Source organism: Caenorhabditis elegans, chromosome II (assembly GCF_000002985.6).
Source record: "Caenorhabditis elegans chromosome II".
NCBI lineage: Eukaryota > Metazoa > Nematoda > Chromadorea > Rhabditida > Rhabditidae > Caenorhabditis > Caenorhabditis elegans.
In genome coordinates this window covers 8,783,868-8,797,326 of record NC_003280.10, presented here as the reverse complement: position 1 = coordinate 8,797,326, position 13,459 = coordinate 8,783,868, and the positions used below count along the sequence as shown (strand labels likewise).

At 35.1% G+C, this 13,459-nt stretch overlaps 3 protein-coding genes and 3 pseudogenes across 8 annotated transcripts; 2 read left to right on the top strand and 4 right to left on the bottom strand.

The window, feature by feature from the left end:
- The first annotated feature begins 3,154 nt into the window (after positions 1-3,154).
- F07H5.7 (Activin_recp domain-containing protein) lies at positions 3,155-4,424 on the top strand. The gene is made up of 5 exons (NM_063471.3): positions 3,155-3,353; positions 3,471-3,565; positions 3,641-3,691; positions 3,739-3,834; positions 3,889-4,424. The coding sequence occupies exons 1-5, from the start codon at positions 3,173-3,175 to the stop codon at positions 4,048-4,050; spliced, it is 585 nt and encodes a 194-aa protein (NP_495872.1). The 5' UTR covers positions 3,155-3,172; the 3' UTR covers positions 4,051-4,424.
- Positions 4,425-4,586: 162 nt separating this feature from the next.
- Positions 4,587-5,473, top strand: idpa-2 (Intrinsically Disordered Protein, class A). The gene is made up of 3 exons (NM_063470.2): positions 4,587-4,688; positions 5,101-5,256; positions 5,325-5,473. Exons 1-3 carry the CDS (start codon positions 4,592-4,594, stop codon positions 5,378-5,380), a joined length of 309 nt encoding a protein of 102 aa, NP_495871.1. The 5' UTR covers positions 4,587-4,591; the 3' UTR covers positions 5,381-5,473.
- A 412-nt stretch (positions 5,474-5,885) lies between these two features.
- On the bottom strand, positions 5,886-6,770 carry F07H5.13 (uncharacterized protein). Its single transcript, NM_063469.6, has 2 exons — positions 6,603-6,770; positions 5,886-6,525 (listed from the first exon to the last, which is right to left on the bottom strand). Exons 1-2 carry the CDS (start codon positions 6,627-6,629, stop codon positions 6,415-6,417), a joined length of 138 nt encoding a protein of 45 aa, NP_495870.1. The 5' UTR covers positions 6,630-6,770; the 3' UTR covers positions 5,886-6,414.
- Positions 6,771-7,610: 840 nt separating this feature from the next.
- On the bottom strand, positions 7,611-9,557 carry F07H5.5 (annotated as a pseudogene). 2 transcript variants are annotated; one of them is made up of 8 exons: positions 9,508-9,557; positions 9,379-9,464; positions 8,954-9,295; positions 8,786-8,906; positions 8,563-8,738; positions 8,416-8,513; positions 7,867-8,366; positions 7,611-7,764 (listed from the first exon to the last, which is right to left on the bottom strand). In that variant, coding segments are annotated over exons 1-8 (1,527 nt in total). The 2 variants fall into 2 exon arrangements; another variant differs by having other exon boundaries at positions 7,611-7,824; positions 8,788-8,906; positions 9,512-9,557.
- A 650-nt stretch (positions 9,558-10,207) lies between these two features.
- On the bottom strand, positions 10,208-10,870 carry F07H5.4 (annotated as a pseudogene). Its single transcript has 2 exons — positions 10,750-10,870; positions 10,208-10,703 (listed from the first exon to the last, which is right to left on the bottom strand). Coding segments are annotated over exons 1-2 (617 nt in total).
- A 943-nt stretch (positions 10,871-11,813) lies between these two features.
- On the bottom strand, positions 11,814-12,792 carry F07H5.3 (annotated as a pseudogene). 2 transcript variants are annotated; one of them is made up of 4 exons: positions 12,496-12,792; positions 12,279-12,444; positions 12,011-12,189; positions 11,814-11,964 (listed from the first exon to the last, which is right to left on the bottom strand). In that variant, coding segments are annotated over exons 1-4 (793 nt in total). The 2 variants fall into 2 exon arrangements; another variant differs by having other exon boundaries at positions 12,011-12,182.
- Between the last annotated feature and the right edge of the window lie 667 nt (positions 12,793-13,459).

The following is a 13,459-nucleotide window of genomic DNA, read 5'->3' as shown; positions in this document are numbered from 1 at the left end:
AAAAACACGATTTCAATAGACAATGGTTTTTATAACTTTTTTTTTTCTTATCCTTTTAGTTTTAGAGGATATTATGACAAGAAATCGAATATTTACGTTTAGTATTTAGTCGTTTTGTTTTGTTTCAAATAATCATGAGAAAAAGAACAAACATTTCTGAAAACTAATGGATTTAAAGTAAAGTTAATTCAAAACAACTTACATTTTAAAATGTTTTGGAACTTTTTAAATTGTATCTACTGAACATATAAAAAAGGGCAACGTAGTCTACGGAACTTTACAGGAATTCAAGTACACGGGAAACGTAGATTTTCTTCTGATTGAATCAGTTCAAATTCAGTTCAAATTCACATACAAAATATTGATTACTCCAGCTTGGGTGTTTTACAGGACTCAAGGAATATTTCAACATTTTTTTATCATTATAGATTTTTTCTTCTTCAAATAGAGGTAATACTTTTTATCTTGTCCTTCCATTTTCCTCTCATTTTTCATTTCTCCTTTCTGTGTTTCCTGCTGTTTTCCTCCACTTGCTCTATACACTTTCCTTCTTTTTCTCCAATCATGCTTCTCTCTTTCTTCTCTCACTCGACGCCTCTTAAAATGGGCACTGCATCTTTTCTGTAACTGCTATTGCTGCTGCTCAATCCACTTCCTCGTGAGTCCCCCGACTAGCACACCAAAGTTCCTGTTTCGTGGCGCAGAGCAGTTCCGGGTTCCGGGTCCGCCTATTCTCTCTCTCTCTCTCTCTCTCTCTTCATCTCCCCCATTTCTCTCATTCTCTTTATCTCTCTATCTATCTATCTTCATCTCTCGGGGACCAAATTCACTGCCTTCGTTTTCAGCCGTCACCGTTAAAAAAACACTCACTCGTTCAGTTGTTGTCCCCCCATTGGTTATTTGTGTTCACTTCTGCCCAATTTTTAATACTTTCTTGTTCGTTTGTCCTCTTGTTTTTAATATAATTATCACGTTCTCGTTCCGATTAAATTGAAATCTAGAATTAAATCATAAAAAATATATAATCAGGAAAGCTCAGAAAACTTTTTCAGTTTGCAGTGCTGAACTTCCCCCACCACCCCTTTCCCATTGCTGTTTTTTGCTGCAACAGTTTTTATTTTTATTTTTGGTTTTTCTGAACATATTCAATAGTTTTTTTTTCATTGTTGTTAAACACTGTTTGATCAACTCAAAAAGCCAAGTTACAAACAAGAATGGAGATGAGACGGTATTTGTCGTTGTTTTTTCGAAGTCAAAAACATAACTCATTATCTTAATCAAAAATAGAAAGTATTAATTTGCCCTCTGATTTCGGTGGACCTTAACTTTAGATCTAAAAAGTTTATAACTCAAAATTGTTCAATGTAACTAGAAACTTCCTAAGTTTGGAATTTGGATTTTTACCTTTAATTTATTAAAGGTAAAAATCCAAAACTTAAGTTGACAATAACATGATATATTTTGTTTATCAAAAGTTCAGAACCTATATTGTATTATGTGCTCTGATTTCATTTTTATAATTATTTTCTATTAACTATTGTTCTTGTTGCTTGTCATTTGTGGTCTATGCCGGGAGCATGCGTAATTATAACTTGTCTGCCGAGTTACAAACTCCACTTCCTCAAAACACGTGTATTATGTAATTTTCTAAAATTTCCTGATTACTAAGACTACGATAATTATTAAAAGTAGATCTAATGGCGACACTATCAACCAGGACATGAACTTTCCGATTGTGCCTGGCTTCCTGACAGACATATTCCCATCCATTGTACATCTTCGTTGCCTCGATATTTTATTCCTTCTTCTCCTTTTTTAAGTTTAGCTTAAGTCTAGAGCATTATACTATTTTTAGACTACGAAGGTATAATTTACGTGTATCTTGTTTGGATTATGTGATTCTAGGAATGGACTGGGGGATTATTTTTTCCTGGTTTATACTAGATTAAGTAATCTGCTTAGAAACTTTTTGTATAAGCTTTTGGTATGCAGTCCGTGGGATAAAAGTTTAAGTTGTATGCATGAAAAATTTCAAAAAGCTATTAGTTTTAATTGTGCCATGATGAGTTTTGGAAGGTATAATAAAAACAACTTTAAAAGTAGACCAACGATGCTTCTCTCCTAATTTCTAAAAATAGTTCAACAGTAAGAAAAGAAACTGAAGGATGCGGAAGATAATAAGATTTGCTTCAGTTTCCCTTTTCCACATCAATACCTCAAGTTATGTATAGAGAAAGGAGAGGAATAATATGTCATGTGGTGAATTCTCTTGACTTGTAACAATTTTTAAATAGGAAACTATAGATGTGGACTAGTTTTTGAATAAAATTTGGTCAACTGCTTCATCGACTGCTGCCCAAAGAAACTATAATGATTCAGTACGACTAATGTCAAATTTTGCCAAAACCGTTCTCAAACTAGTGATAACATATTTTGCAAATACTTGGGCGCGACCGCAGAAAAGTCGTGACTTTCAATTGAATATTGTTTTTGCATTAAAATAAATAAGTTTTCTCGATGAATCATTTTATTTCAAAAAAACCCTTGTTCCCCCAGAGCTTCATTATACAAATATCTAATAGATGCCTTCAAGAGCTTTCATTTCTTATTTTTAAATTGAACGATTTTTCCATGTCCTTTTATTCCCATAATTGTTTCAATAACCAACAAATACCGAAACCACTACAATACGAAAGTTAGTTAACTGTACTTACTTTTAATAATTTTGATAAGTATCATAGAAATTAATTCACACTTTCAATGAAAAGTATTAAAAGTTGTTAACCAAAGTACCAAGCCCCTAGACAAGAAAATACTATTGTTTTTCATTTTCTATATCTGCATCTAAACACAAACTCTAAAAAGTTGTTGAATATTGAAATTAAAAAAATAAAATTTTCACTTCGATGCGTCTCGCATCCCACTTCGTATTATAAACCAAAACACAATCCTTTTATTTTCAGATCTTCATCAACTTTTTCACGAGATCTCTCAATTATTTTAATTTCATCGCACTTGTCTATGGTTTCCCTTTCAATCTTCCTTGTTCCTATTAAGCCCTTCTTGTTTTCCACCACTTCCTTCCTAGTTTTTTTTTTCATTTCTTTGCACTTTGTGTTGTCGACTATCATCCATCCAGTCCTCTATTCATTTTCCCAAATTTCAGACAGAAATGAATTACCAATTCACTAAATTCCCAATTCTTTTGTTGTGGATACATTTTGGTATCGCACGCGGAGACCTGATTCGGACTGTGTACTGTGCCAACAAGTGCAACGATTACCTGAAAGTTCCGGAGGCAAACATTCCAAAATGTGAAGAGAGACATTTGAAGTTGAACCAATGTGGAACTGGTATGTGTTATTTTCAACTTTTATACAAGCAAGTTTTCCAATTGATTTTTCTGTTGCTATCAAAGTATCAGACTCATTTGACACCTTCTTTTGAAGACTAGACAATCAAATTTCCAGTAATATCATGTTCGTGGGCGGATGTGGAGCTTGAGAAGCAACGAACAATTGCCAATGCAACTGATGACTTTGTTTGTTGCTACGATGTCGTGCTGGTAAGTTGCTCTTTTTGTTTTCGCCTTCTTATTTCATTATATGTTCCCTGAAAAAATATTATATTTTTTTTTCAGAAAGAAAAGGGAGACTGTGATGCCCAACAAGCTGTCGTTTCCTCAAATAAGGTTAGCCCTAGTCTCAAAAACATGTCTTGAAAAATAATAATCTCTAGAACACGCACCGACTACATCATCCAACGGACTGTTTCTCACAGACTCCTGCTCTATTCAGCATCATTGCAATTTTACTGATCCTTTTAGCCGCACAGGTGATCTCGAAAAAACACCAATATATTCAAAATCAAATGAAATAATTTTTCCAGAGCTTCTATATCATGTGGACTTGCGCTTTTCAACGTCGACTGTATCATCAAAAAGTGTGTCAACTAGAAGAATCTACAGTAACCCATTCACAAGGTCCCCTGTATCCAGCAAAGCCAGTCTGCGAGACACATCTTCTATCATTTGAACATCTACCAAATTGAAGTTATTCATTATCCTAGTATCCAAATTATTACCTCTCTTTAGTTTTTTTTCGACGGGTTTTTTTGTGAAGAAAGGTGAATTAGTTGATGAGAGGTCTGTATTTTAGACTTGATTATTGTAATATACCAAAATTTTGAGCAAAGTAAAATGATGTCTAATTTCTGGTGACCTCCACTAGTTCATCTTTCTTTTTGTATGCCTCTTCCTCTCCATTTCGTTTCATTCATCTGGATCTCGATCATTCAAAATATTATGCTTGCCTTCTATTTTTCAATGTGCTTGTCTCCTCTTCTCATATTGTCTGAATGACATTCGGGTCAACGTCGTCGTTGTTTAAATATAAATAAATGAAAATAAACATTGAACACACAACATATATACATTGACTTGTTATTTTGCTTCTAGTCTTCCGACAATGTTTGCAAATTGCCTTCTAGAATCGTGCTTCAAGAGCTCTTTGGAATCTGGTTCTTCCTATATTCGGGAGCAAAAAGGCATAAAAAGGAAGCTTTATGAGTGGGAAATAATTCACAAATCATCATGAACTCTTCGCTTCTTGTTGCTATTTTATTGATTATTCCAACGATAGTTCAGTCTTGTGGATTCGGTGGTTTTGGAGGATATGGGCTTGGATTAGGTATTTTTCTAAATTATTTTAACAAAGTCTCCTGAATAGCGACCTAAAACATTAGCATTGTAAAAAGCTAATCATCAATTAAGAAACTCTAATTATTTATATTCTCGTTTGTATCTCATCAACGTTTACAATATGAAGGTTCATAAAATAATTTAATACAGATTTCATTTTATAACCGTTTTGATAATAATGTAACGTAGGGATAAAAATAACTGTCTAAGTGCCTACAATGCGTACCAAAATCGTCTACTTCGCTTATTAATGAACCCGTTGATTTAAATTTTTGAAAAGCATACGACTAGTATGTCATATTTTTAGCCTAAATTTTTTACAATTATTTTTGTAACTAACTAATCTCTCAATAGTACAAATGAGTTTTCTTGACTTTTTGTCAGTCGCCCATATCATTCAGGACTGGGTTGTGGCGGAGGATTCGGCGGATTTTCTGGAGGTTATGGTTTAGGTTACGGTGGTGGTTTTGGTGGATATGGTGGCGGATTTGGAGGTTACGGTCTGGGAGGATATGGACTCGGATACGGTGGATATGGAATGTTTGGTAGTGGATATGGTAAGTTCAATCATATTTCAAAGTTTCTATTAATTTTTGATTCGATTCCATCAACAACGTTTTTGCAGGCGGTGGATGTGGATATTCAATGATCGGCGGTTGTTTTGGTAAAAAGAAGAAGTAATTGATGTTTGAAGTTTTGTTTTAAAATTCCTTTCATTTATGCATCGATTCGTTTCCGTTTTTTCGTTGTACATAAACATTGAGAATGACTTTTTAATGGATATAAAATTAAAACAATTTTACTTCAAACATAAGGAAGTAATAGTAGAAGGAAGTGAAGTGCAACTTAATAATTGAACAGCGACCAATAGAACATGAATCGAAATGTAACAAAAGTTTCTGTCTCGAGAGTCATAAAAGTGAAGCATGGGGAATGAGAAAGAGAAACATTTAGATGTTTGGACGAATTCTCAAAGTCACTTTTATACAAAGATCAGGAAAATCTAAAGATAATAATTAAATTAGTTGAATGCGAAGTGCGTTTCAGATTGAGCTTGGACTATTCAGCAGAATATGAAACTTCGAAACTCCCGTTCCGAACTCCGAGCCAATTAATTTTTAAAATGAAGACGTTTCTTGTTAATTTTTAATTCTCCGAATGTTCTCAATATACAGGAAGAAAAGGGAACTTTTATCGGTTTTATAATTTATTTTAAGTGAAAAAGAGAACAATTTGTTAAGCAACGATACATATTCAAATTCAGAAAGGCATGCAAAAGAGAAGATAAAATAATAATAATAATAATAAATAATTATTAAAGTTTTCTGGATGACCATTCGTTGACCTCTGAGAAATTTTTAAATGAGCTAATTCGTGTCTGAATTACAGACTTTACAAAATAGCCAAGATGATCGCTAATCTATTGATCAATTGTTTTGCAATCTTTGGATCGGCTAATTCATCCAGTTAAGATTTTCTATTTGACAGGGAAGAAGGAAGAGAGAGAATGCATAAAACGAGGGGATCAGAAATGAAGGAAGATAAAATGAATTGGAATGAAGCTAAAACTGTGGAAAGGTAGGAGTATCAACATGCTCACAATCATAGTAACAAAAACGAAAAAATGAAATAATTGAACATTCAACAGTCAGGAAAATTTCAATCTATTCAAAAATTGAAAACATGACAATCATGTAGTCCGAGTTGTCTAATTCCTATCGGCTAATGACAAGTAGCAGAAAGAATTTCTGCAGAGAAGAGACGATCCGTTTGATTCTCAAACATTGAATTGCCATTGATTGCATTGACGCTGGTTCAATATGGTTCTGAAATGGTAATATTTATTATAATTATTTATGTGTGCTCTTTAGAAAGTTAAAAAACAAATATTTAAAAGCTTTACCTGAAAACTCTTCAATCTAACTCGCATTTATTGAGCTGCCATAATAAAAGAGTGATTTAATTTGCGTACTTTAACGACAACATTTCAGAACAGTCATTTTTTGACTATTGGAGTCTTTCAAGACTTTTGTCTTAGGAAGACATTACCCAGTTGGATTTACATCTGAAAATTATGAATTTAATTTTTTTTACACCAAACAATCCTGTTCATTAGGCAAAGTGAAAAAAAAAATGACGAGTAATGGTGAAAGTGCAAATGAGAGTAGGGAAATAGAAAGGAAGGGTACAGGTCAATGAACGGATCTTTTGGACAGTTGGCAGGTACCTTGTTAGAGATTAGTGTGACCTGGGAGACGGAGAGAATAATGTACTTGTCTGTTGCACAGATCGGTCCTTTGCAAACAATCACAGACAGATAGTGGGAAAGTAGTCATTGTATTGGAGATAGAGACGTTCTTTGTAATACGATGACTGAACATGATAATTTTGGGAATATTTTTTATGTTGTACGATTCCTGACACAACAGAACAATAAAGAAACGTGACTCTTAACCTCTAAGAAGTCGATAAAGCTTTCTGGACGGTGTATTACATTTCAGAACGTAGGTAGTCATTTCAAAATTGAAAATTTGCATGCCTACAACATGCCTTACATTGATTCATAAAACTGTAGGTCCCTTTCGAAATAGGGATATATTTATGAAAGTCCAACCGGAACTATTGATTTTTTTTGAAGAAAAAAACAAATTTCCCAAATATCTTGCATTTATTATTTTCTCTTGTCAAGTATTTTCCCTACTAATTGTTCTTGTTTATAATCACAATATTTGGATGGACTCCACAAAAATTCCAAGACATATCAAAATCAACCAATAAATTTCCCTTCAACATCCTTACGAAGAATTCTCCTGAAACTAAAAAAAAACACACATAATTTCTTGCCCACTACTTTATTAAAAAAAAATAGCATGAATCCCATGAACACCGTAGTCAGGAACCAATGTTAGTTCTAGACTTCGGTGGAAGACATGGAAGAGTGGGTCTGGTTGATTGGGTGAGGAGCATGAGTGAGAAGTTGGCACGACCAATATGATGGCATCCAGTCAAGATCCAACTGCGACAGAAACAGCAGAAAAATTGTGAGCCGGGATTTTTTCAGAGTTCTGAAAAATAATTGGTTTGTTGTTTGAGATGGTAGGAATATAGTAAGTCTCGGGTGTTGTCTAAAAACTTTCTAGAGTTACATGCTTTCTAGAGTTACTCACCTGGTTTAGTCAGACCAAATCGATTTGATCAATACGATTTTCTTGACATTTAGCTACTTCACAGCAAAATATCCAATAGTTCCTCGGTTTTGTGGATTGTAGAAGAAGAATACAAAGGATGACCATTCGTTGTTCTCCTAGGTTTCGATGCCTCCGTGGCTAAGGGAGGAATCAGGTGGAAATCGATCGGTCTTGAACTCAGACTTTCAATCGACTCCTTCAAGGGCTTGAAACATTCGGAAGCATTTGCTCCTATCAAGATGCTGACCCTTTATTATAATAGGAGATGAGAAGGAGCAGCTTGAAGTGTATATTCTTGTATCATTTTTCTTTTATTACGAAAAGTATAGACATCGGGGTTCGATTCTCGAACATTCCAGAATGCCTTAAACATGCGAGAGGCCATATATGACGATTCTTCAAAAGCATCGCATGTTGGGAACAGGTTCACCACGACGGGTCTATCAGAATTCCAATATCGACATCATCCTTCTCAATTTCTGAAAATTGAACATTTATTGAATGCTGATGAGTATTTCAGTGACTCACATTCGATTTTGGTAAATCTTAACGACCAAGACGTTCATGGATTCCATCTCTAAAAAACCAACACACACAATGTCGGTTCTCTTCCAGAGAAGAGAGCGCTGAAAAATATATAATGTACTCATATACAAAATTTTGTTTTAAACTTACACCGTCCACCAGACAGCCAAATATACAAAGTCTCTTTGACTTTGTGCCCTGTGTTGGGACTTGATGTTTCAGAATGTATGGCCTGAAGGCACATATATGAAACGGCGATAGAGGACTGTGATTACTCTCTTTGAGCAATCTATGGATATTCCATTTTATCCACTCTCCAGTTTGGGCTGGAATTTTATCATTAAACAAATAAATCTGATCATTTTTTACTAACACAATCTTCTTTAGATATCCATCCAAGTTCCATTAACTCGAGCCCTGCGAAGGGACTTTGCAACTGATTCTTTACCAGTTGTTCAACCATCTATTGAGACGCAATTCAATATGCGAAAACTCTGAAAATACAACTATTGAACGTTTAATAACAGTATATTCAACTTACATATGGGAGCACTAAAGTGCCTTTGTAGCCTTTTGTTGACCACACCATCACCGCGAACACGCAGGAGGGACGTATTCATACACGGTGGACTCTCTTTCGACATTTTCCAATAATCTTTTGCAAGAAGGTTGTGATGTTCGATTGTCGAAGTTCATCACTGCTGTGTCAGCTTGGCGAAATGTGCGATGAGAGAATTGAAGGCCCCAAATGAATGACCATTCGTTGTTCTACATTTGAGTTTACCACCATTTCAACAATGGCGGATGTGAGGTCCGTTTTCGCTCGTCTTTGCGATTCCCGAGCTTTGAAATCCGTCCTCGTAGCCCATGCAACTGCCGTCCTCTTAATGACAGTAACTAGAGCCAAGTTGAGCGATGACACCGTCACTTTCAGCAACGTTCAAAACATCGAACTTTGAAGCTTACTCATGATCGTGATGCTGGATGTTCCACAATTTGAAATGAATACCATACGAATAATGGATATTTTTTATGGATTCTCAGCAAACGCTCTGAAAAATGCAATTAAGATTTTATTACACAAAAATAAATTACTTACCATCGAGTACAAACTCGATAGGTTTTACCGTCAGTCAGAGAAGCATCCTGAAATGAAGAAAACTTTTTTGGTGAAATGAGGTGAAAAACAAGATAATTAAAGTTAAATTTAAGCGAGAATCGATCAGAAACACTAATAGTACAAACGTAACACGCAATAGCTATTCAAATGACGGAATGACGAGGGTCTCGCAGCGACCGCAGACTGGTGACTAAATGATGACTGAGAGATGCAGACAGAAAGTGAAATATTGGGAAGAATGAGAGATGCTGAGAAGTGGCAGGGTCTTGTTTATTCGACAGAGTCTTGTGGTCGTTTCACGACAACACCCAGCGAAGAACAGAATCGATATATCGATAGTCAAATTGGAAAGTAGAACAGGAGACAAAAGCCTTTGGTTTCAAACATGTACAACGTTCTCGAGTTCAAAAAGGAATGTTATAGAACAAGTGTTGGCGAAGAGATGTATGTATTTCAAAAGGCTTCGGAAATAACAGGAAAAATGGTTTTTGAAATATGTGACGTCAAATAAATCACATTGTAAGACCAACTAAAAATACATTTTTGAATAGAAGTGAGAGCACACAATAACTACATGAAGCGTCATCAATTTTTTGCATTTATGGCCGATGAATTAATGGTACGGTCTTCGTTGAGTTTAATTCATTAAAAAATCTGTAAAAAAACAGGAAAAAACATTTGCGTGCTGATCATTTATTGGAGACATTAATAACATAGGAGCTCAAAATGTAGCAACGAGGAAAAAATCAACCGGATGACCATTCGTTAAACTCCGGAGTCAGTTAGGATCGTAGAGGACATGAGTTGCATGTCATTCTCAGCGTCCGAAAAATGACTGAAACGAGGCGGCATGAGAAAAAGGATGACGATTCAAATCGAAAAAGAACACTCGAAAATTCCATTCGACATGACACAAGCATCGGAGAGTCTATGTCGTCGGATTCGAGACAATCTCGAACCAAGAAACATTTTGAATGTGTGTATCTGGTTTTGGAACGAGGCGGCCAAAGTTGCATTCAACTTTAAAGCTCTGCACAGTTATGTCACACGACTATTTCCGTGAGCACACAGGTTAACTGGATCGAGTGTGCCATTCAAAATAGCTTTACACATCGTCCAAATTGGACAAGGGGTACCCATCCATGACTATTCATTTGGTTTACCAGGATACCTGAAATAACAAAATTGAGTTAATAAACTAATAAAACTGAACTTACTTATTAGTTAGACACTGTCAAAAAGGAGAATACTTGACTTTAGTGGCTTGATAGATACGGCGGCGAGGTGATCATCAACTGAGATGAGGTAATCTATAGAAGATGGATCATCTAGATACATCTTTGATATTTGGAACGATTACATTGATAACCAATGAAATAATGTTGTAGGTATGATCAACATTTCCATTGGTAGGTATAATTACCTGAAATAGACTATATTAATTTTCAAAAGATGGAAAGAACGTTGAAAAAATAAGTAGTGAGAAGCAAATGCATCCTAATAGTTTAGGAGAATCTGTTAAGGCTATTTTGTATTTCTTTTAAAAAAATTAATCGCTTTGAAAATCAAAGCATAAAGGAGAACAGAAAAAAACACAAAGTGGTTGGCGGCCGACTGAAGAAGAAATGAACGAAAAGAGGGGCGATTAGAGTGGGGAGGCAACGAGGGTAACTTAGCACGAGGCTATAACATTTAGCCACTCGCAACCGCATCGATTGAAGCAGCTGAAGCCGTGGGACAAGAAAGAAAGCCACAGCACAGAATATACATGTTTTACTAAAAAAGAATAGACATGTTGGAGAAAGCATAGAAATGAGGAAGGAGGCTAGATTTTTTGAACAATCTAGTAAAAACTGTAGTAAAAAGTGATCACTAACAAGTTCAATCATTCAAAAAGAATCATTATCAAAAACATGTTGAAGATATATTCAACACTGCTCTGATTTTGGAGTGATTAATCTACTAAACCTGTATGTATCAGTACAGACTACTGTACTTGTATGTATCAATTGAGCAATTGTTGCATATGTATCGTTTCCTTTTTTTTTTTAATTTTTCCACACGTTTCCTCGAGGCGCAAATAAATAAATAAATTAATTAGTTAAACATGTTGATTCATTTTTAGCACATTTTTCCAGACAAATAGAAAACAACTTTTGGATCATATTTCACACGGATGAACATTGTTCTCCGCTCTTTAATTTGTAATTATATTCTCTGTTCAAATTCTCTCTTCTGTTATGTACCATTCAGACTGTTCAGTAATAATATCATGAAGAATAATTTCCCACTGGACATTTTCATTCAAATAAATATGTTTACTGATCGTTCAGTAATTAATCAATTATAATTCAAAATTATTCATTGGGTCCAGTTCCTCTTGTCTTGATTAGTAGGGTATACTTGCTGTTAGGGGATGGTGATCAAAAACTCTGAAAATTAAATAAATTCAATATTTATCTCATCTTAAAAACTCACTATTTTTCTGTCACTGGTTAACAAGTTTCTTCGAGAATGACCATTCGTTGAACTTCTCGAAGAATGCATTTTCAAATGTATTTGAATTCGTGGTCGTGGGACTGAATTTCAGTCATTCCATGGGTCCACGCGATACGGCACGCGAAATGGACATTTGCCAGCATGACTCGTTCTGCAATCTAGATAATTTTAGGTATTAGAAATGGATAGAAAATAGAAAGATAGCTCAGATATTAGTATTAGAAATATTGATAGGAAACCAACTAACCGATAAGGTGATCACTGCATCACTCGGCTCGATTACGGTTGCTCAATTCATTAATACAGTAAAGCCACGTTCGATTCAAGACGTGTGTGAGAAGCGATGCGTCATTGACCTCAATGAATTCAACAAGCTTCCAGCCTCCTTTGTGATATGAGGAACAGGTTTCCCACTTAAAATGGATCAAATAAGATGTGTACTATAATAATATAATTAAACCTACATCGTTCAGGAATATAAGACCATTTGTGGGCCTCTGACAGCCGCGGCACCGCGCTCGGGCACCCGAGCGGCCACGACTGAAGCCTTCGTCGATTTTTGCGGCAATGCGAAGAGAGGTGGAGAGTGCATGACAAGTCGAGAAAAGAGCTAGACACATAAGAGAGAGAGAAGAGATGTTTGGTTGGAAATATAGAAAAGAGTGAGAGAGAGGTGCTTCAGAAAAAGGGAGATAGAATGCAGTGACATGGAACCGACAAAATGCATTTCCAAAATAGTAGTGCAGAGACACAAAGGGCATTCATATATATGTAATACTATCGATCAATGCAATGTGTTGTTACACGCACACATCTGTATTAAAACCAATACAAGAAAACATTGAGGGAAAATTGGAATTGGCTGTGATTATTTTCATGTGCCACATAAATCACGGAATTCAACGATCAGACGAGAAAATAGGAAACAAATAATGCCAATTTTCGGAATAAAAAGGAAACCAGTAGCTCTAAAAATAAATCATTAGAGCATGCACTGACTAAAACGAAAAATTCACAAAAATATTTCCGAGAAGCTACAGATGGCTAGGCTGAATTAATCAAATTGGAGAGAAGTTTTTTTTGGAATATTTTAAGTTTTGGTGAATGTTTCGAAATTTCTACCAAAGTCGTCGACCAACATTCGCAAAACATAAACATATTAAAAATAATGTGTTTCATTTATTTTTAATTTTTGCTTTTTGAAGACTAATGTAAAATTTAACTTAACTGGGGACATTCGGGTCAAAAAGATTACGTACAGACTGTGAAAACCCCAATTTTCAGCAATCATGTTTCATATTCTATTTTTTCGATCACATCGTATAATTAAAAAAAAAACTTCCTAGTACTTCTAAATGGGCATAACAGATTTACTAGAATTTCGCCAAGTTGCTGAAAGTTGGGCCATAGACTTTATCAAGTGCCGCA